Genomic DNA, 23,191 nt, shown 5'->3' with positions numbered 1-23,191 from the left:
ACGCCGTTACTTACGTAGAAATCGCCCTCTAGCTCGACAGTTCACGGAAACGTCGGCAGCCAACAGTTATCGTGCCGCGACAAGAGCGACACTTGCATTCTCTCAAACTCTTTACCGCGACTTCTAAGACCAACCGCTAGAACCGAACATCTCACATGACACACCGTCCCGTGTGATGCCATTGTTGCCATTTCGAGACCACTTTTGATATACGAGCAGGAAAGCTGAGACGGTGAACACATCCGTCGGAAGGCGTTCTGTGGCGCCATGTTACCACCGTGAACGTCCGGGTTCTGTATTGGGTTTTCCTCACGAGGAAAATTTATGGCGCAGTTAATATCACGTTCTGTCAATGTCATTTGAGCTGGACACGTGTAAAGCTAGTAGGACTGTCGGCCCAAAAATCTGGTTACTAAAATGTTTCAGCAGAAGCTTCTAAAGATTTATTTAAAAAAAAAAAAAAAAAACATTCAAAGGCATTGTGACGTACTCCGCGCAAGCTGTCATGCCAAACAAACTTCAGTCTTGTTTTTGAAGATTTTATAGACTACGTATTACACGTAACATGGAGAAGCTGTACTGTTGTTGGAGAAACTCGTAAAAAACTTCCTGCACTAGTTTGTGATAAATCAATTTTTATAAAATAGATTAGATGCGAAGCGACGTAATTAATATTTCCAATTCCTTAGCGTGACATCTGCTCGAATCGCATTCGCTACGTCACAGGAAAGTGCCCGCGAGGTGGCGTACTGGCGCCTCTCATCGCCAATCTAGCAACGGACTTCCGTATCTGAATCTTGCCAGACGCCATGCTAATGAACTTTCTTACCATTACCTTCTACGCGCGTGGAAGCAATGTTTCCGAGATCGATAGACTTCCTTCGCGCCGTGATGAAGTGCGCCCGCTACAACAGTGTGGAAGATAAAACCACATCTGCTAGTACCTGATGTATACACGTACTCGTCTCTATTTTGTTGTCCACAAAAAAGGTCATTCGTCGAAGGCCAGAATGGCCCCGAAATATAAAAACGACGTGGCTCATAAAAAAAAAAAAAGATCATTGTAGGCGTGCAAAGTTGTAAACCCGAGTCCGGAGATACGGACAATGGACAAACACAGAACGACATGGACGAAGTCTCAAACGCAGCAACAAACTTTATTTCACAGGACAAATATATATGTCACTCGAAACCCTTTTTCCCCTTCTTTTTCCCTTCCTTCTCTGAAATCCCTTACCCCTTCCATCTTCCTTTCCCAGGCCGTCGTGCATTCAAGTCAAAAATATGCTCACACGGCGACAAATCCAAGTTGCCGACAGATCCCCTGTCAGCACCCATACACCGCGACATCCCGAGGTCAGTGCGGTTCTTCCAAACCAGTGGCGAAGCCGCCGACAGATCCCTTCTCAACACACAAACACACCGCGACACCCCCCCCCCCCCCCCCCCCCCCCCCCCGAGGTCACCCCGGTTCTCCAAAACCAGTCAACCGCAAAATTTTTCGGCTTCCGAGGGGCCCTCCAAGGTCTTTTTTACTTGTTTTTAATTTGTACCGAGTTTGAGCGCACTGAACGGAGGAACTTAATAGAACTTCTCTTTTCTTAAATTTCGCTTTATTTTAAAAGGTATAGGCAAATTAAAATTGGAAAAACAAGCAAAAAATAACCTCCTTCATGACGTTCTTGGTTGCTCGAGTCGCCGCGAACTTAGAGGAGGGGTAGTGAGCTCAGCGAGCGCTCCCGGCTGCCGCATTCCGTGTCGACGGCTCGAGATGGCGACTATAAAGCATCTTGTGGATAGGCTGTAAAAAGTGCGTAGCCAGGGCGGCTCGCATTGCCTTTGCTGCGCGATTAAATACTAATTCTGCATGACACTTCATTGCCTGCAAGCAAAAGCAAACATGGCGTAAAGATCAGTTCACAACGGGAGCTACTTCGCGGTGCCATAGTGCCAAAGGGCCAAACCGCAAACCAAAGCTGCTCGCCGAAGGCCTTCGTAACGCTCGGAACCGGTCGGATCCTCGACTGCAACGCCGCCGCGTACACCCCCCCCCCCCCCCCTGGTTCCTGGCTCTTTCTTCACTAGCTCAGAATTACAATTAATATTTTGTTACCATCTGTATTATGCTGCTTCCATCAATTTACGACGAAACTTCCTCGGTAGCTAAACTAATCGCCGCAGGGGTAACCTCCCGATTCAAGGAGAATCAAAGTATTAAAATAAATAGGGCTTTATTTGCGCATATTAAATGCAGTGAAATGTCTTGATTGAGCACTTATGAAGAATTTACTTCGCATCCTACGAATATTGTTTAGAGATTAGATCGTTCTTTTAGAAACTGATAATCACATTCATGTTCATCGATGTTGGTGTCATGCCTCAGACCATCTTGGCTATTTTATATTTAAAAGTGACGGCTTTGTAATTATTTTCGACTAAAGAATATAAGGCTGTATGTACCGTGTGCATTGTCACGCTTAGATAAGTTTGAATTGAAGAGTTTGGAAGGGGCTTCTTCATTTTCAAAGCCAGAAACTACGTGTCGCAGGGATATTGTACGCCCACATTTATACTTGGTTGTTTTTTTTCCTCTGGAGCTCCTAAAAGTTGTGTGCAGATAAGCTAACTGCTGTTTCTATCAAAAAATAACCCCCCCCCCAAAAAAAAAAAATAAATAAATAAATACAAAAATAAAAAAGACAAGAAAAAAAGCTTACATGTTGTCAATACACTCATGTACAGAGGGTGTTTCATTTCAATTTTAAGAGATTTAGAAGAAAGATGGGTGAGAGACGATTTTTCTTGTTTCTACGTGTTTACAGGCTCGGAGGATATTAGATAAAAAAAAACATTTGGAATGCTTAGTTAAAAAAAATTAACTAAAATGGGTTAATTAACTCTTTAAATATTGATTTTATTGGCAACGTTAGAATTGCAGTATTGACGGAAAGTACATTTAGATTCAGACCAAATAAAAAAAAACGAAGATCAATTGTTTTTATGTTCTAATTTATCATTTTACCCGTTTTCTAGTCAGATTTAAACGTTGCGTGAAAGAGACCGTATCAAGCCCTGTCCAAAATAAGGCTAGGAAGAGTGACGTAGATAGTTTCTTAGGCGTCGCCACTTGCGTCGTCGTCACACTCAGCATAGGCATTCTTCTGAGATAAGAATGACGACATAAATTTGAACAACGACGCCCCTCGTTCAAGCGCTATGGTGAGCAGGGCTTACGACGCTCAATTTGGGGTCAATTTTTAAATCTGTCAAAAAACCCGTGAAGTATAAGCTTAATAACTAACTATATCACCCTTATTTCTTCGGAATGCTTTTATATTGGAATATTTTAACTAGTAATTGCCACAAATACTGCAATGCAAATATGACCGCTAAAACCAAAACATTCTGTCTTTCCACTCTCGTGAAGGAGGAAGACTAGCGGAGCTGTGCTCAATACACTGTGTGCTTCTACTTCGTCGTCGTCTTTTTTTCGCGCTGTTTCCTACGATGAATTCCCACCAACGCGCCCAACTACCCATTCTTCTATTATAGCTGGAAAGGTTGGAGCCATCTACGAGCGACGGCGGAAATTATACTGGTTGTGTGCTTGCCGCAGTCGCTTATAGATGGCTGTAGCTGTGCAGGTAGGTTTGAGTCGACATACACGGACACGATCATGGGGAACCTAGCCCTTAACAGCTCCGCTGTAGCCATTAAAATGTAATTAATATATTTTAGCTGATTAGGAACTTGCCATGATGATCGTACTCTCATCTTGTGGCCGTCGAAGCTGCCATGTATATGGTGAAAACTTTAGCTCGTGTAACTCTCAGCCCTACATTAAAAAAAAAAAACTGTTTGAATTATGATCACACCCTGTATATTTATTTATTAGGTGCAGTATTAAAATGTCCGCGCTTATATTTTCCTTCAACTGTAGGTAGCTACAGAAGCCTATTGGCGCGTTCTCACTCAAAGCAGATCCGTAAACGCGAAGCGGACCCGGGCGTCCTCAACCGAAAAACGTCTGAGATCAAGCGGTTAGAGCGCTTTTTTGCCAACCGCTTTAGGACCGATTTCTCCCAACCGCTTTCACGAACCGTAAAGCGGCAACCAATCGCAACGCGACGCTGACGTGACGTAAGTGACTTCCGAAACCAGCTGGCACCTCTCGCTGGATTGGCGTCCAAGGCGCTGTAGTCCTAGCGTTACACCAGACAAAACAAACGAGAAAGGTGAAGTTTACGTCCGTCACTTGAATCCGCCGCGAAACGGACGAGATCAACCTATTCATACGGGAAGGGTCCACTTCGAACAAAAGGACAGGGACATCCTCTTATCAGTCAGAAAGATGTTCCTAGCTCTCTTTTCTCCGCCTGAACTCGTGATGCGTGCGAACATCCCGAAGAAATATCTTCAGAGTGTCAAAACAGCACAATGTTGACTTTGGATCGTGGATTAAAGTGGATTTTGAATAGTAAAACAGGGTTGGCAAACTGAAGTCTCAAAAGATCACGCGTGATCGCCGGGAAACCGCCAACCGCCAACCGCCAGTCGCCAATCGCCTCTGAATATGTCTGAAAGCGGTCGCTCGCGAACCGCATCCGCAACCGCTTCGCGTATGCGTATCCGCTTCCTGTGTGAATGCGCCTTATGACTCCGCCATTTAAAGGCGCTGGGTGAATAACATGGCTGGTAAGTTGTTTCCACCACAAAAATAAGATCTGTGATGAAACAGTTTGTATGATTCAAACACTTGTCCTATGCAATCTCACTCAGAAAGATAGTTATTATGTGAGAGCGTTTTCTTCACTTCGACGTTTTCCGACATTTTTGCGTATACCATGTCACTAGGGTGTAAGGAGTGAACCCTAGGAAAGCGGACATTTAGCATTCGTACTGATTGCCAACCACAGTATAACAAAGAACCACATACTTGTTTTAATATCCCGAACCGCTCTAACAAACGTCAGGACTCTTGCAGCGCGTTGCTGGTTTCTACTTTCATTTGGGAAATTAAATCGCTTCGAATAAAATTTTATTTTAATAATTAAGCGCTTTATCAAAATGAACACATATCAAATTCACAGAATATATATTTTACAAAATTTGTAGAAGCTATTTTGCACAAAAATAGCTATGCGTAAAACACCTTTTTTTGTGAGTGAATTATGAACTATAGGTGTTGTCAGACTCCACTTTCGGTGTGACAAGCGCGGACATAAAATGCTTGGAGCTATAGTAGTAACCAAAAATGGTTTTGCAGTAAATTGATATAGCCAATCTATAACGGCACTCTGTTTAGTGAAAATTTAAGTACGACTAAAAACGGAGTTAGCAAAACAACCATGACAAAGGGTATATTGCAATGAGATATCTGAGATTTAAATCCTTCAAACTATAGCGCAATTAATGAATAAATCAAAAAGTGAATACTTAAATAGACTTCCTGCCTGCCAGAGTTGAATAAAATCAAGTCTATGCCACTTGAGAATGGGTTTCATTCCCATTTACAGCGCTACAACTGACTAGCGCACAATATTTTAAGTGAATCATACGCTTAAATTACAAACGTCATTCGCATTTACTCGATCAAAAGAATACAAACCAAAACAATTATGGTCATAAATTGAACGTAAAGTGGAATGGCTCAAAGATCACATAAAATTTAATATAAAATAATAGCGGTCAAAATACTGTAAAATCTACACAGTTAGGCCCGCCCCTAATTTCTGCGTATTTCGTGACTTGAGGAATGTTCGAGCTTCAGTGGGTGCAAGTATACATTTGGTCGTAGAGACAAACTCCAGCCTTCATAATTAGCGAAATTTCATGGTCGCAAATATGACCCGCAGTCGAGTTCGCAAAAAACTAAAGATGCGAAACTGAAAAAAAAAGTTTTACGGTTAACTTAAATGAATAGAATTCTTAATTCAGGTTCAAAAATGTAATGGCTCATTTTGATTATAAGTTTCTTCAAAGAAAGGTGGCCTTTAATAATTTTTTATATTGTTAGAGGCGCCGGGCTACGCGAGCTGGTCGACAGAGCACGCGGCACGAGCGCAGGAGACTCGCGCCAGGCAGAGCTAGCCTGGGATACTCCACCAGAGCAAGCACCCCAACGGTCGCCCCGTCTGCTCGCCCCGTCAGCTCAACCCGTGAGGACTGCAATAAACGCGCTGACATCTTGGTGGAGGTGCGGGCCGCAACACCCTTCCTCGCCCTCAGGTACGATTATGGAGCTTCGTAGTGGCACCCTATCTCAGCCCAGCACCTCGGCCGCGCAGCCACCACCCGCCGGCACCACCACCCGCCGGCACCTCCCTTCCAGTGCGGCTACAAACGGAAAACTAAATTACGCAGTTCCCGGAGGTGAAACTGCCGTAGTCAATCATCCAAACAATCCTCCAGTTGCACGGAACTACCTCAACGTTCTCATCGACGATCACCCATTTTTCGCCCTCATTGACACAGGTGCATCTGTCTCCGTTATGAGAGAAGACGTGTGCAAACAACTCCGTAAACTGCGCACACCAGCCCAGGGCCTACTTCGTGGAGCGGACGCCGACATCATCCACCCTTCTTCGGTGTGTACTGCTCGGGTTTCTATAGCAGACGTCCTCTATCACGTCCAGTTTGTCATTTTATCGAAGTGCATAGCTCAGATAATACTTGGGTGCGATTTTCTTCAGCCTAGCAAAGCCTTAATTGATTGTTGTCTTTCTGAACTACACCTTTCGATCGAATTTTTTGAAGCTCCAAACACTAATCATACAGCTAAATTATGTCTAACTTCTGATGTCGAACTACTCCCAAATGCGACATCCCTCGTTGAAGTATTTCCGTCAACACATATTGCTGGAGATGTCCTTTTTGAGGCCAAACGTTTATTCCTACTGCAAAAGGGGTTACTTCTTCCTCACGCCGTAGCCACTATCGAAAATGGAGCCAGTTGGGTAGCTGTTGATAATACCAGCCCACACGTCGTAATTCTTCCAAAAGGACAGTCACTCAAATTAGCAGAGAAAGTGTGTTTACCAGCCATACCTCATAACGCACCACCTTCACCTCCGCAACCTGCGGAAACACCCACTACTTCATCAGACTCGTTGCTAGTAGAGACCATGTCCTATACGCTGGAGCCAAACCAACAGGAACGGCTTTTCGTTACGCTGTGCAGTTTCCGAAATGTTTGCGATATCTCCCCTACAACATTTGGACAGTGCTCCCAAACCGAACATCGCATTTCCACAGACACAGAAAATATTATTCGCCATAGACCATACAAAGTTTCCTTATCCGAACGAAAGACCATTGAAACACATGTTGCAGAAATGCTGTCAAAAGGTGATATTCGACCATCTTCCAGTGATTGGTCATCACCTGTCGTCCTAGTCAAAAAGAAAGACGGAAGCTTACGCTTTTGTGTAGATTATCGACAATTAAACAAAATTACGAAAAAAGACGTCTATCCCATGCCCCGCATAGATGACGCTTTGGATACACTGGCCAGGTCCTCTTTATTTTCGTTTTTAGATCTGCGATCTGGTTATTGGCAGATACCGGTGGCCGAACAGGACAAACCAAAAACAGCTTTTACAACACCAGATGGTTTATATGAATTCAACGTATTGCCTTTCGGCCTCTGCAACGCACCGGCTACCTTCGAACGCATGATTGACTATATCCTAAGAGGTCTCAAGTGGAAAACTTGCTTGTGCTACTTGGACGACATTATAATTTTTTCCAAAAACTTCATTGACCCCCTCACCCGACTTTCAGAAATCCTTTCATGCCTCCAAAAAGCCGGTCTCAAGCTCAACACCAAAGAATATCGATTTGCTGCTGAGCACGTAAAGGTTCTCGGTCACATGGTAAATGCAATTGGCATCAGCCCCGATCCTGACCAAATTCGAGCAGTAGTCGACTTCCCCAAACCACACAACATTAAACAACTTCAAAGTTTTTTTGGCCTTTGCTCATACTTCCGCCGTTTCGTCCGCGACTTCGCCAAAATCGCCAACCCCCTTCATCAATTACTACAAAAAGCCACGTTGTCTCAATGGTTTGATTAATGTCAGAATTCCAATACCCTATTGCAGTCAATCCTGACAACTCCGCCAATTTTACGCCACTTTGACCCCTCTGCTACCACAATTATTCACACTGATGCAAGCGGCTTAGGCCTTGGTGCTGTTCTATTACAAAGATCAAAAGTTTCCCCGGATGAAGACGTTATTCCGTATGCAAGCCGCTCTTTGACTAAACCTGAGCAAATCTATTCAACCACAGAGCGCGAAGCTCTTGCCGTAGTCTGGGCGTTTGGCAAATTCTGACCATACCTCTATGTAAGACACTTTGAAGTGGTCACCGACCACCACTCTTTGTGCTGGCTTACATCTCTTAAGGACCTAACCGGCCGCCTTGGACAATGGGCTCTAAAACTCCAGGAGTATGATTTTCATATCGTCTACAAAAGCGGTCGAAAACATCAAGCCGCCGACGCCTTCTCTCGATGTCCACTTCCTCTTAACGCTACTGCAGTTCAAGCTGACACAAACACCATGGCCTCAGTCGCTCTTATTTCCCGTGAGACTTTCCTCTCTGAGCAGCGTGCAGATCCGTAGATAAATCAGATAATCTCTCACTTGAATGGCACCAATCCGTCCAATAATCGACGTTTTCTTAATAAAACTAAACAATTTTCTATTATTGACGGAATGTTGTTTCGTCGAAATTATGATCCACAAGGTAAGGGTTGGCTTCTTGTCATCCCTCAACACCTCCGACAAGAAGTATTACAGCATCTACACGATGACCCTACTGCCGGCCATCTAGGATTCCTAAAAACCTACACAAGAGTTCGACATCGGTTCTTCTGGCCCGGAATTTATGCGACCATATTCAAGTACGTCAGGAGTTGCCACCTGTGCCAGCGTCGAAAGCGTCCCACGTCGTCTCCCCCCTGGCTCCTTTAACCCATTGCTCCACCTCATTTACCCTTCGACGTTGTGGGAGTCGACCTCTTCGGACGCCTCCCGACATCTACGTCGCAGAACAACTGGATAATTGTCGCAATAGACCATCTAACCCGGTACGTCGAAACGGCGGCCCTTCCCAACGCCACAGCACCCGAAATTGCTGCATTCCTGCTTATCGAGGTGGTTCTTCGCCATGGAGCTCCACGTACACTCATAAGTGATCGCGGACCGTCCTTTTTGTCTACCACCGTCCAAGCGTTGCTCAGTGCCTGCAACATCGCACACCGTACCACGACCGCGTATCACCCTCAGACAAATGGGCTGACCGAGTGATTTCATCACACATTAGCCGATATGATTTCGATGTACGTATCAGAAACTCACACCAACTGGGATAGCATACTACCCTTCATAACTTTCGCATACAACAGCGCACGGCAGAGTACCACGGCGTTTTCCCCTTTCCATCTTCTCTATGGACACGAAGCATCTTGTACTCTGGATATCATCTTCCCCTCGGAACAGCTCGACTATTCACACGAATTTGTCGCGGACGCTCTTGCCCATACTCATGAATGCCGCCGACTAGCCCGCTCTCGCATATCAGACCAACAGCTACAATCAAAAATACGCTACGACAAAGTTCATCGCAACGTCAACTACTCCCCTGGAGACGAGGTCCTCGTCGCTTTTCCCCTGCGCAAGCCTGGTTTACGCCAAAAGTTTCTACCGCGCTGCGTGGGACCCTACCGCATCGTCCGGCAGACGTAACCCATCAACTACCTGGTCCAGCTTCTGAACCCACCAAGTGACGCCCGAACCCGCGATCCAGAAGTCGTCCACATCACACGAATCAAAGCCTATCCACGCCACGAAAACGGCCAGGATGGCCTTCCCCAGAGGGGGGCATATGTTAGAGGCGCCGGGCTACGCGAGTTGGTCGACACAGCACGCGGCACGAGCGCAGGAGACTCGCGCCAGGCAGAGCTAGCCTGGGATACTCCGCCAGAGCAAGCACCCCAATGGTCGCCCCGTCAGGTCGCCCCGTGAGGACTGCAATAAACGTGCTGACAATATTTTTAACGCGACTAAAGAAATCAGGTATGATGGAACGTAATTGCTTGTTCCTATAATTTTGAGAATTCTGTCTTGACAATTTTTTAGGTCGTACGATTTATGTTGCTGTTTTCTTGAGGTACAAATCTGAAACGTGTTGCTCGCTCTTCTTTAAGTCTCTAAATTAATATCCATACTATCAAGATGTAATGTTGTGATACCGTAAGATTTTTAGGGTTCAAGAAACAAGTGGCCGCGGAAGCCGGAGAAACTAAATTATGAATGCATGAAGCAGATTATTTTTTTTTTGTAAAATGAGCTGTTGGTCAAAGTAAAAGGAGGTATCGAATAACACGTTATACATCCAAATATCACAAAAATAACAGTATAGACTCAACTCATTTATATCCATTCAATGTTACAACCTTAATTATTTTTACAGCAAAGCTGTTATGCTCAAGGATCTGGAGAAAAATGCGTCCGCGGATGTTGACTAAAAAACTCCCCATTGGTCGTGCCAAGTATGAATAAATAAAAATAGATGTGGGGCAACCAACGTGAGTAAGCCCTCGTTGGCATTATTAGATAGCGAGGTCCTGATCTCTTGTTATCATCTCTAGGGATCGTCCTCAAGGTCGTCCTAGAGGTCGTCCTCGAAGTCGTCCTAGGCGTCGTCGGCAAGGTCGTCCAAAAAATTGTTCTCGCGGTCGTCCTTAAGGTTGTCCTTGAGGTTGTCCTTGAGGCCGTCCTAGGCGTCGTCATCTAGGCGTCGTCATTAAGTCGTCCTAGAAGTTGTCCTTGAGGTCGCCCTTGAGGTTGCCTTAGACGTCGTCCTCTGGGCCTCGTCCTAGACGCCGTAAAAATAACAGCTTCGCCGGTCCTAGATCTTCACGTCAATTGGAAGGGCTCTACAAATTTTACATCGACTTCTACGGACTGAAAACTTATCTGAAGGTTTGAACACCAACTTAACCAAATCCGCACCGTAAACATACAAAAAAGCTGAGCTCTTACTCGTTTAGGGTGATATTAGGATATTTATGCTCGTTGCATTCTTTCTTGATTTCAATACTTTTTAGCACCACGCGAATACCGCAATGCAACGGGATTTAGCTATCTCGGTCACAACGGTGAACCTCACGATGGAAACAGTCGAGCAAAGAGCACTGAGATCTTCCCCGACAGCCCTAAAGTATTCATGTGCTATGTGGATGAATTGTTTCTGCATTTCCAAGGAATTGGACGTGACTAATTGTTTTTAGCACACCTCAACTCTGTTGAGCCGGCCATTCAATTGACCGTAGAATGTGAGACAAATGACACCTCGCCGTTCCTTGATGTGCTGGTGAACCTACGAGGGCACGAAATCACAGAAAACCAACACACACCCGACTCTACCTCGATTTTGACTTTTAGCATCCATCGAGTCGAAAGGCGTCCGTGGTTTCGACCCTCCTGGCGCAGGGCAACTACTATCTGCTGGTCGGAAACCGATAAAAAAAAGGACTAGAAGACCATATTAGAGCACCAAAAGGAAAATGGAAACTCTAGTAGCTTTATTGAGCGCAACGCCCGACGCCAAGGTCCCGCCAGACAAAACATGAAACAAGTAAAAGGAAGACAGCCCCATCGAGTCGCGCGCATCAGCGTTCCCTACGCAAGGGAACCAACGAATGCTCGCACGAGTATTGGGAAAGGATGGTATTCGGGGGGCTGAGAAGCCACCGTCCACACCAGAAAATTTACACCAAGACCGAAAGATCGTCGACCAAAAGAAAAGGCACAGGGCGTGGTTTACACCATTCTATGCGCATAAAGCTCCGCAACTTACATCGGCGAGACGAAGAACTTTCCCGAGCGAATTCACACACAAAAGAACGATGTGCGGATGTTTGACAGTGAGCGCAGCACCATCGCCAAACATTACGAAGCCGTAGACCATCGTATTGACTTGGCGAGTGCGTACGGGGTGTGCACAGAGCCCAATTTTCGAAGATTTTTCTTGGAATCGTGGCGAAACCAGCATACGCCAGGAGACCTAAACAGGTCCCTGGGCGCTTTGCCCACATTCGGCCTCCGTGATCTCTCAAGAAATCTGAAAAAATGCCTGTCTTCCATAACTAATATATATATATATATATATATATATATATATATATATATATATATATATATATATATATTTACATTTTTTTCATTTCCTAATTGCTCCTTTTTTAGTTTATTATTCTTTTTTTTTTTTTTCGAAGACCAAGGGGTTATGAGCTGCTGCTGTTCCGTGTGCTTTCAGTCACACTTGAAGAACAAACGGATTTGGTTTCGATACGTCGGGTTTCCTTTCGAGCTTTGGGTGGAAAATAGCTGAATTGATGCCAGCCTACTTCTGAATTATTCCGATTTTCATGTTCCTTGTCGCGTTACCAGACAGTTTACTGTCTTTTACGTTCATTCCATCTCTAAACTAAAACTATTGTCAAGGCTGATCATTTCAATCAATCGAATCGCCTCCTCTAGCTTGGGCATTTTCACGGGTACCAGTCTTCTACCGGAACTTCGAAAGTCTAGTTGAAAGTTGAAACTAGTAGATTTTCTGTGCAGTGTGGCCAGAAGCTTGTAGCCACGTTTATACATTTAATACTGCTCGTGTTGTTTGTTTTTTGTCGTCTTATGTTCGCCAATGTGAAGATACGCGTGGTCAGTTTTGTACACAAGAAATGAACATTATTATTATCATTAATATTATATTACCTCCTGCACTTCTTCAAACTTGTTCGGAACTGGAATCTTCAAGAGGAACTGTTCGAACAATTCAAGCGGACAATATACACCGTAATGCAATACTTGTTTTCATAAAGCTATCCTTTGTTCTGTAGCGAGCAATGGTTTTACACGTTTCCGCATTCCATAACCTTCTGGAAAAACCACCACCTGAACGCACTAAGGCTCGGCTGGCCCCCGGACATGCATCATCACAGTTACAGACTTTATCGCAACCATAACACAATAGCGTTCAAACTTTGTAGGGATTTTGGACACCAAGAAGTTTTACGACAATGCGGAGGACGCGCGAGGAGCGAGGGCGGGACCAAACCACGGGAAGCGAGGTACAGAGGTAGGGTACAGGACAGGACCACTGGTTCTGCCATGGCGGCGTAAGCCGCCGAACACCGGGCCTCGCAGATAAAATATATCTCCATCAGGACTAGGTCACTTTCTCCGGTCAAGTGGTGAGCGAGAATACCACATATGGTGCCCAACGTGGGGCTCCCTGCTTGTCTGGAGCCCGGTATAGAAGATCCCCGATGGAGCAGAGGAACAACATTCGCGACGGGACTCTGCACGGATACCGTACTCGGGCCAAGGGCGAGTTCCGGGGGCCCCTGCTGGAAAGGCCTATGCCAGTGTGACGTCGTCCGGGGTGGCGGTTGGAGACGCCGGCGCGGCGCGAGCAAGTTCGGACGCGCGCGGTTGGGGGTGACACATGGGAGCGGGGAGGGCACGGACAGGAAATGGAGAGAGGGGCCAGGGAAAATTGGAAACCGATCAGGGACGGGGAGAGAGGGAGGCGAGCCAGGCCGAACGTGGGAAAAGAGGACCTTCTTGGAGGGAAGCGAGTCGAAGGCGGAGGACGAGTTTTTGGGAGGCGGGCAGCGGACAACAAGGGAAAGTGATCGCGACGTGCGCGGTGATACGTGAGAGCCAGCGCAAGAGCACAAGAGGAAGGCGTGCATCGATGTACAACCCGAGCAAGCCCGATTCGCCGCATCCTGAGCCTCCTCGGTACAACCTGCCCGTCAAACCAGAGCCACGTTGATGACCGGTCCTTCCAAGTCCCTTCTCCCAAGGAACCCCTGCGACGGGACACCCAGAACACTCCGGGCGAGAGGTGAGCAACAGGCGGCCCCAGCACTGATATTAGCATTCAGATTATTCTGTTGAGACTAAATATCGTCTTCTCGCTTCTCTTCTCCTCAGCGTGGACCCACCACAAAGTATTTGTGCTACCCCTACTGAGGTCGTCACACCAGATACTTGAGCTGCTACGCGCAGCAGCAGCCCTGCTGGTCGTAAAATAAAAAAAAGATAATCGACAGCCAATGATTGTCGATTATCTTTCACTGTCGCCTCAAAGGTCCGTTTGTTACCCTCTCTCTTCTAGTCTGGACGCGGCGAGGGCACGTCGCAAATTGTATTGTCTAGCATTTCCAGTAATTGCACTCTTGACAAATAGTTATACCTGCATTGAACAAACGTCTGCCAAAATCATTTACCAGTGGTGATCCGGGTAATCAAAATCATTTTGCTATCTCCACGCGGTCAAGCCCACTTGAATGAAGGAAGAGGTGGTGGTGCGTTCTGCGTTGATTGAGAATGCTGCACTTTTGACAGCTTTCAAAATATCGTATGTTATTAAAGGCCAAAACCACACGTGACTACGTGATGACATTTTTATCCTGATAGTAATTGTTTTACTTTATGCAACTTTAGTAAAACTATCTGCTCTCTACTTAGACTTTCACTGGTGGAACAGTATAGCGTCCTATTGACTTTTATTTCCCCGAGCGTTCATGTTGTCTGTTAGCGTACTGATTTTCGATGAGTGCTGGGTAGCAGCTTTCTGGCCAAGAACTCACAGCAGGTCTCGGATCGTTTTTCTATCGGCGAGTGCGCCTGCACTGGCGTTGCCAACAATTTTCGAATTGCCAGGTATTCATTAGAGCGTTAAAATGGTGAGCGTGTTTTTTTCATGAATGTAGTAAGTGGGGCTCTCATTTTTTCTTTGAAGATTCCTCGCAAGAAAAATCATAAGGCTTTTTGCATATCTGAGAGAATGGTGATTTATCAGTCTCCAGCCAAACTTGCGTGAGAATTCCTTATGTCCTACATTTCCAGTGGGGCGGCTGGTGCGGATACGGGTCCATCGTCATACTGTCTTATTAGCTGCATACCGGAGTCTTCGGCTGCCGGCCTGCCTCTCTTGGCAGCGGAGTCGTACAATACGTTCAGGTAGAACGTGTACTGAAAATCTTGATGCCGTGTTTCAGTTAACTTACCTTAATATGCTCTTCTACAGATCTGTTGATTACCGGGTGCATCTTTGAAAAATAGAGATTGAGTTGGGAGTGACGATGGCTTCCCATGGAGGAGAAATGGTTGGTATGGGGCGAAGGGTGCTCGCATCGTAGTTGAGGCATTTTAATATACCTCAGTCTCGTAACAAATTGATGAGTCGTTTTTTGCCGAGCAGCGCGGTAGCTGTGATCGTGTCTTCCAGAAGGCTGAAAAAACCGGTGACATGTATTTTTGTGGAGGATGCAAAGCGCGGAAAAACTGGGGGGAACCTTGTGGCCGTTCAAATTTAAATGTCCCCGAATATGGCCCGAATGCTGGCGAGTCGTATGTATGTTGCTGCGTACATGACTTGTGAGACAATTAGGACCTCTAGTAGTCTGCGTATTTTCTTGCCTCGCATTTTTCGTTAGCGTCGGAGGAGTCAACCGAACGTTTAGTTGATCTGGTTTACTTCTTTAATTCATTGTTTCAGTCAGGTGTCGCACTTCCAGTTGTTCTTTTTTTTATGCAAGTACGTGAATCTTCATAATAGGTTCTTTGAAAACATGAGTACTTTTTAAGGGAGGTTGTATTAGTCGTCTGGTTTTTTCTTTGGATTTTCCTGGCTCGTTTAAGGGCAAAATGTCTTTCGTTTTTGTTTTCGGGAGCACTGCAGGTCTATAGATTGGACGTATTGATATATGATGTCACTACCATGCTGGTGTATTTTGTCTTGAAGGGCTGAGCAGCCTGCACTGCAACATTGTGTAACGTCATCAATGTAAAACTGAATTGCAGATCATTTGTTGGGCAGGTAGATCTCCGAGTTCTGTATTTAAAGCTGTTAGTGAGTCGATGGCCCCTCGAGGGACAGCTCTGTGTTGCGTGAAGGGGCATCCACGTAGTCGCTGATTTGGATTTGAAACATGTGACGCGGGATGAAGTATTTTATGCACGTGAGCATTCTTCTAGCGGTGTTGGTGTGTAGTAGTTTCTCAGCTAGTTTACGGAGATATGTTGTCGAAAGTCTTATGCATGTCTCTGCCCAATACAGTGCGATTTTTTGGCTCAAAATCCTCTTGATGCAGGCGGAGCGTGTTGTTGTGTGTCGACAGATATCCGCCGGAGCCTGTCTTGGTGCAGTGCAGGAAATTTGTATGGTCGATGTGCCCTGTTAACGTAATTAGGGTCATTCGCTCAAAGCATTTGGCCAGACTGAGCATTACAGAGATGGCTCGAGGGTCATGTGCCACTTCGACGGGTTTAGTGGATTTGAGAATGAAAGTTAATAAGGCTTCACTCCAGTCCTCCTTTAGTTTGTCCAAATCCCATGTCTATTTGTGTATCCGAGCAGTAGCTCAAGTGGCTGTAGAAGGTTATGCAGTAAAAGGTACTTGATCTCCTCCTTTTTCAGGGTATTGTGACATCTAAAAGGAAATATTAATTTGTGAGTTCCCGCATTTTAAAATAAAAATCGATGGCTCCGTCGTTTTTTTTTTTTTTTTTTTATCTAAAGGGATAGTTAAGTCACCGGTCTTGCTGTATCGGTTTACAATAGCTGAATAAATTTTCTCTCTGGAATTTCGGGTGCTAATTTCATTCATTTGAGGCTCACGCTTGAATTTGTTTGTCCCTGTAACAAAATCAGGATCTACCAGACACATGTCATGTGGAGCTTCCCGTTAATGGAGTAACGTTGCATTTCTCAGTGGCCAAATATCGAGCGTAGTTTTCAGCTTGCGTTGTGATTGATCGTACGCAAGCTGAATTTATTGATTCCTTTATTTTGACTTTAATTTTTTGTATCTTTAGTCATGCATTATACGGAGGGAGTAATCTAGGATGTGTATTTTTTTTTATTTGTGTGTGCCTTGTGTGTTCTTTCTATGTCTCCTCTTCACGGAAGACATAAAAGACTCAGTGACGTGTGGACGGCCTTCATATCTTACCACGCCTTCCCGCAAGGAAGGTAACTCGTGCTCGCGGTGAGTTGAAGTTTTGCGCTCGAGCTTGATTTTCCAGTCGCCTAGTCATCCGAGGAAAAAAAATGTAGAATCTTTTGTTTGTTATCATATCCACGCAGTTCTTCTTTTTTTAAGCGCAACGACCACCTCTGCCTCAACAAGATCAAAACTGCTTCCGAGGTTTCCCCGTTAGCTAGTTGACGCTAGACATCTTTTAACAAAATGGTACTTAATTTTAACTGACTACCATTGATGCCCTTAGGAATAATTTAATAAAGTAGTATTAATTACAAGTAACTAATATTCGCGTGAGGTTTTGACCTTCCCGTTCACTGAGAAGTCAGAATAATTCAATCAATAATTTGCATTAATTTTAAAATAATATTAAAAAACAGTACATAACGCATTTCAATCTGTACACTGTTAGGTGATCTTGAATTCATTATATAAAAAAGGAGTGAATAACGTTTACAATGAATCCATCTCATTTGAGCTTAAAGGAAATTTCGCGTCGAAGCTTCGGCGCTAAATTGTCTGATACGGAACTTTACAGTACTGAATTGTTTTCAGAAAAAAAAAAAAACACACTCTGAACAAGTGCAAATTGTTACGTTGATTCTTTGAGCAAATGCACTCACAATGTATTTAGTATGATATCCCAAATAAATAACTACAAAACGGAACCACAATTCTGAATATGCAAATCTTACCGGAAATTCTATTTTTTTTTTTTTACAACGTAGCGTCAAAATATTTCTTAAGTTTCCAGTTTAGCGTTCTTTCGGTTCCTTCATTTGGACTTACACTCGCCTCTCATGGTTTCGTCACCCGATACGAGCATCAGGGACACGAACGTCTCGTGTTTGGTACGATGTGTCTCCTTCCTTTTTCTGTGGTTTGATTTTTTTTAATACATTTATAAAGTTACTTGGACCTCAGAAATTTGGTGAACTACACCGTTATGTAGTAGAAAATATTCTAAGTACTCGGGGCTGGAAAGCCTCATTTAATATCTGTATACTATTGATGTGAGAGCGCATGAGCACTTGAACTTTTTCTAGCTTCGCAAGAGACCCATGACATTAAAAAAAAAAAAAAAGAATGGGTTTCACGGCAGCTGCGCACGCGAGGAATTGGAAAGGCCACGCTGAAAGAACCTTTACGTGTATGGAACTGAGATGAAGAAGTTTAGATAAAAATGCCAATATTCAGAAGTAATATGACTAAGCAATTATAGCCAGTGACTGGTGAGGCAGTAATCTCGTCACCCTTATGCACAGGCACAAGACGGGAGGAGAACGCGGAATGTTTTGAATTCTTACAAAGGCGTCCCTGAGAAAAGGAACAAGAAAGAAAGTGGCAGAACCGCGGAAAAATATACAAAGACGACAGCGTATGCCTGTTCGTTTTATTGCAATCAGTTGAAATTATTCGAAGGCTACTTGAACATATTTCTTTTTTTATAAAATACGTAATGCCAGTGTTTTCAGCGAAGTAAGATACATAAAGGAAAAAAACGAGAGACACGCCTTGCATGCGACGTTTTCCTCCTTTTGTGTATACTAAGGGGTCGCCAGCGATTATTGCATATTTGAAAACTCCACTATAATCACCGATATCCGCCTCAGTGCCCGTCCTTCGGCAGTGGACGCAAAGCATGGGACCCTTTTCATTATAATAAATCTTTACTGCGACGTACTCTTACGCGAATTATTGTAACCTCGAAGGAGAAAACGAGTGCGAGCAACAGCCCCAGTTGATAAATTCATAGTGCTAGATTTTATGTCACCAGAAAATCAGATGGCACACGCATGCGCCGTCAGTGCTCGAATGAAGTTGTCGCTCATACAGTCATAAAGCAAGTCTCTACCGAATCGTGACGCAGCACTCTTGCCCAATCTGTGCACTGCGATGGAATCCGGCAGGTGGCGTACAAACTTGAACCCCTCGGCTTTGTTGTCCGAGATCTGCTAGAACGAGGCTTGGCACGCGAAGTTTCATATAACCACACAATGGGTGGCATCCGAGTTGGGCCCACCTAGTCTAAAACGTATTTAGGAATTTAGGAATACCAATACTGGACATATCGCAAAACAGCGGACACACTTATATTGATTTATATATTTTTGAAAGGTTTTTTGATACGTATCAGTAATAAAATTATAGTAAGATGGCTGTTCCAAATATTAATACCAAAAGACATATTGCGAGGCAGGGAGAGTCATACTGAATTAGTTTTATTTTAAGCACTAACCGAATCGTTCTTGTAAGGCCTGAAACTGGTTGACTGCACCTGCCAATTATACATATGCAGAGAAAATAAAAGATGGTCTACGTATATACCTCTATTATTCCACATCCATTTTGCAACCAACATAAAAGTAATAAGTTCGAGAGGCGGCCTGTTAGAAAATAAACTTCATGGACAATTCACATTAGTGGTTATTTGTATTAGAAATGAAAAAACATAGGTCTTGAATGAGTTTACAGGGTTCCGGACATTTCATCGAACGCCGTTTCGTCGAACGCCGTTTCATCGAAAAAATGGACGTTTCATCGAACGCCGTTTCATCAAATCGCTGACGGCCGTTTCATCGAATGTCTTCTAAATAAAAATTGTGAAAGATGCTCTTTTATGCACGGATCGAGTGCATTTTCGTGTCATTCACCCATTTCATCGTCAGGTTTTTTGATGTCCACACTTGTAGCTGTTACAATTAATTTTGATGCAAGTAACCCCTGAGGATATTTGCACGAATTTTTATGTTTGTTTCGCACATTGTGCTTCTCTGTTCACCCCTTCTGTATTACGCGATGGGCCTTGAGGGTGTTGTAACAAATAAATAAAAAGTCGCACTCCCGGTAAGAGCGCACTCCAACTCATGGAGGCCAGAAGGCGACTTAGGTTTTGTGCAGGCGCAGCAACTTTAGCTATGTGAGCCTCCTACCCTCTTATGTCTGGCTCTTGATACTTTTTTACTGCCCGAAGCTTGCAGTAGCTAAAGCTGAGGTGCTATTTATCAAAATACAACGAAACATTTTTTTTTAGTTCTAAGTCTCAATGAAGTTAAAAGTAAGTACGTCGCTTCAAATTTTATTTTAAAACTTTCGGGGGTTCAAGTGTTCGTGCGAGAGCCATTCACCGTTTCAAATGATGAGCAATTGCTCTCGAAAAGTTCCCCACAGCCATGCTCCGTCGGTTCTCATAAAAAAGGCGGACCTTCTTATTTCTTGCCGCTATGGCTTTCTTCTGGCGAGGAGGCTCTTGGGAACTCAGCAGCGCCTCCAGCTGGTCTTCCGTCAGTTGATGTTCTGCGGCGATGCAAGTCAAAAACTTTCAGAACCCGGGATGGGCACCTCCGACCAGCTTCAGGAAGCGGGGAATGCCACACTGGCGTTCAATAAGACGGCGTTCGATAAAACGACTTTCGATGAAACGGCATTCGATGAAACGGCTTCGATGAAATGGCGTTCGACGAAACGGCGTTCGTTGAAATGTCCGATCCCAGAGTTTATAAGCAATTTCTATTAAGGTTGGGGTGCATTTTCTTGTAGCCGATTCTTCTCACACAAAATCATGTTTAGGAATCGATCAGTTTCATGTCCTCCAAAATATCCTCAAGTTTATTTAGGACGACTCATACAGCTTTTCTCTCGCGAACCTACGATTACATTCACCGCTTTTTCCTTATCGGTTTGTGGGATGTACCGGCATAGTCTTTCATTTTTGAAGCTTACACAGAGAGCCGACCGCCTGAAGTACGGAAAAAACATATTCTGTTTTCTTAGAATTAAAAATGAGTCATATATGGCGAGATATAAAACGTTGCCGACAAACTTTGTTCTCAACAGTAATAAGGTATGAAACCTCCCTTAACAGCGCTCTACAATTATTTCAAAGAAAACAAAATGTCAGCTTAAAATGTTGTTCAGAGAAAAAAAGGTCTGGGTAATTTTAAAGAATTTTGATGGCCGCAATAGTACATGATACCAGTAATATACCTTGGTATTTTTTTCATATACTTGAACACAAATACAGCTATATATTTATATCTGCATGCACTGTGATAGAAAGATATATATGCAAAAATATATATTATTTAATACGATCGATATGCATTTGTATCGCGATAGTGTCCAATTCTGGATGGCACCGAATTGGCGGTTGCGCATCGACCGTGTCCCAAATCACTGATTGAAGACACGTTAATCTACAAATGCTGACGAAGAACTTGTGTTCAAGTTGTGCTTCTACTGAATCTCATTGTGATATCAAAATTCAAATGCCTTATGAGCATAGGCGGTGTTGGCCGCATCTTCAATTATTGAGTTTTCATTTAGAAGAAGATTGTAATATCCTATATAAAAACTGGGTTCTATTGGGCATAAAACGTCCAAGGAACACCAACAGGTAAAAAGGACTTATGATATTTTTTTATGAGAATGATATAAGGAGGCCTCATTCCATAAAACACGGGGCTCAGCATGATCAATAACTCTTGACTGACTCATTTTACGTGGCTTATTTCACGTTAACTTCTGGGTTCCTTCAAATCTTTAGCACTTCATTTTCTTTAGACTAGCTTGGCTCCAATGACCTGTCTACATTTTGAATTCTGAAGGTTTCAGAGGCTAGGGCGTACAACCTGCTTCAAGACACATTTTTGTTGTCGAGTTAAATTCAGGATAACAATCACAGCAATATACTTTATTGAACCTAAATGCAGCATACAGAGTCAAATACAAACCGCTAACTTGAGTGACAAAATTCAATTAGAAGGCAAACCTACTGACTTAGACAATCCTCTTGAAATAATCTAACAAATAAAGATACTCCAAACACACCTTTATTGCATAATGATTGCTAAGACCATTGCGAAATTTGAAGTCTTAAGAATTCAGGACGGCAATGCTTCATTTCGCATTTTGCTTAGAAGCAAGGAATGATTGTGGTTTATTGAAAAATAAAAAAGAATAATTTTAATAGTTTATATAACTAGGACTGAATCTTGTCAGTTTCGCGTTGCGACTGCGTAATCACATGGGTGCGGTTATGGCCAACGTTTGTCATGATTATGGGTAATTACCTAATATTAATATTCAGTTTAAGCCATAGGCTTCGAAGTAATTAAAACACTGCCTTATGCGTAATACAAGTTGTTTTGATCGCTAACAAAGTTTTCTGTTTTACAACGCATATTTAACCAGATTCAAGCCTCATCTCCAGTTGTTGAAACAATGTGCTAGCAGTATACTTTAACCTAATGATGAAACGCTATTATACCTTGATAATAATAAAAAAAAACAAAGACAAATTTACCATTTTGAGCAAATTCATTTTGCACTTGATGCTTTTTAAACATTCCGATATTCAAATGTATTTAACAGTTTCTAATTTGTACGAAGATTACTGATTTTGTCTTCAACAGAAAGTGCTAAGTTTCACCATTATGTGGATATTAATGTGGTAGATAATAATTTCTTAAATAGAACGCTAAGATACTTTGTCAAACTTTGTCGAAATTGTCAAAAGAAGAGTGAAACAAATAAAAAAATTATGTATTTAACTCATCATAATAAATTGCCATTGACTAAGCGTAATAAAATAAGTGTTTTTAGTGTCGGCCAAAAAGCAGTGCAGTAGGCCTAGTGCAGTCATTGTGCCTAGCCTAAAACAAAACAAAATCCCGAAATCTTGTCTTTTCCTTTTTTTTTCATTTAAAAAAAGCGGTCCCCTAATATATAGTTTTTATTTATTAAAATAACATTTCTTCTCAAAGCCCGGGTGGACTTGGAACTAAAACACGCTATATATATTGAGTATATAATCAAAAAGTTGACTTACCCGAAATGCCATATGTAAAGGCAAGCATAATAAAAAGGCTCTGGGCACGAAGCATTTCGTTTCTAAAATATAAACAAAATAACATAAGACAAGGGAATAAATATAAATATAGATATATATGCGAATACCTGCAAATATGATTTTTCCAGTTCCGCTGGAGAAATGCTCCGCTCGAAATAGCAATTCTTATCCCCGACAACAGTGAAACTCTTTTAGCCGTTAATTCCTTTCGAGCTGGCTTTTATTTCTCATTTTATTGTTATTGTTTTTCTTGCAACCTCAACGGAATGTTT

The 23,191-nt window shown here is 43.4% G+C and overlaps 1 protein-coding gene across 1 annotated transcript in view; it reads right to left on the bottom strand.

The window, feature by feature from the left end:
• LOC115311278 overlaps positions 1-22,953 on the bottom strand; it is a 67,930-nt gene extending 44,977 nt beyond the window's left edge. The window contains exon 1 of the mRNA XM_029969899.2: positions 22,899-22,953. Coding sequence (XP_029825759.2) covers positions 22,899-22,953 — 55 coding nt within the window. The remainder of the gene's footprint in view (positions 1-22,898) is intronic.
• Positions 22,954-23,191: the final 238 nt, after the last annotated feature.

The sequence above is a fragment of the Ixodes scapularis genome, unplaced genomic scaffold (genome assembly GCF_016920785.2).
Source record: "Ixodes scapularis isolate PalLabHiFi unplaced genomic scaffold, ASM1692078v2 PGA_scaffold4__175_contigs__length_147842914, whole genome shotgun sequence".
Classification (NCBI taxonomy): domain Eukaryota; kingdom Metazoa; phylum Arthropoda; class Arachnida; order Ixodida; family Ixodidae; genus Ixodes; species Ixodes scapularis.
This window is presented reverse-complemented; position numbering and strand designations above follow the sequence as displayed.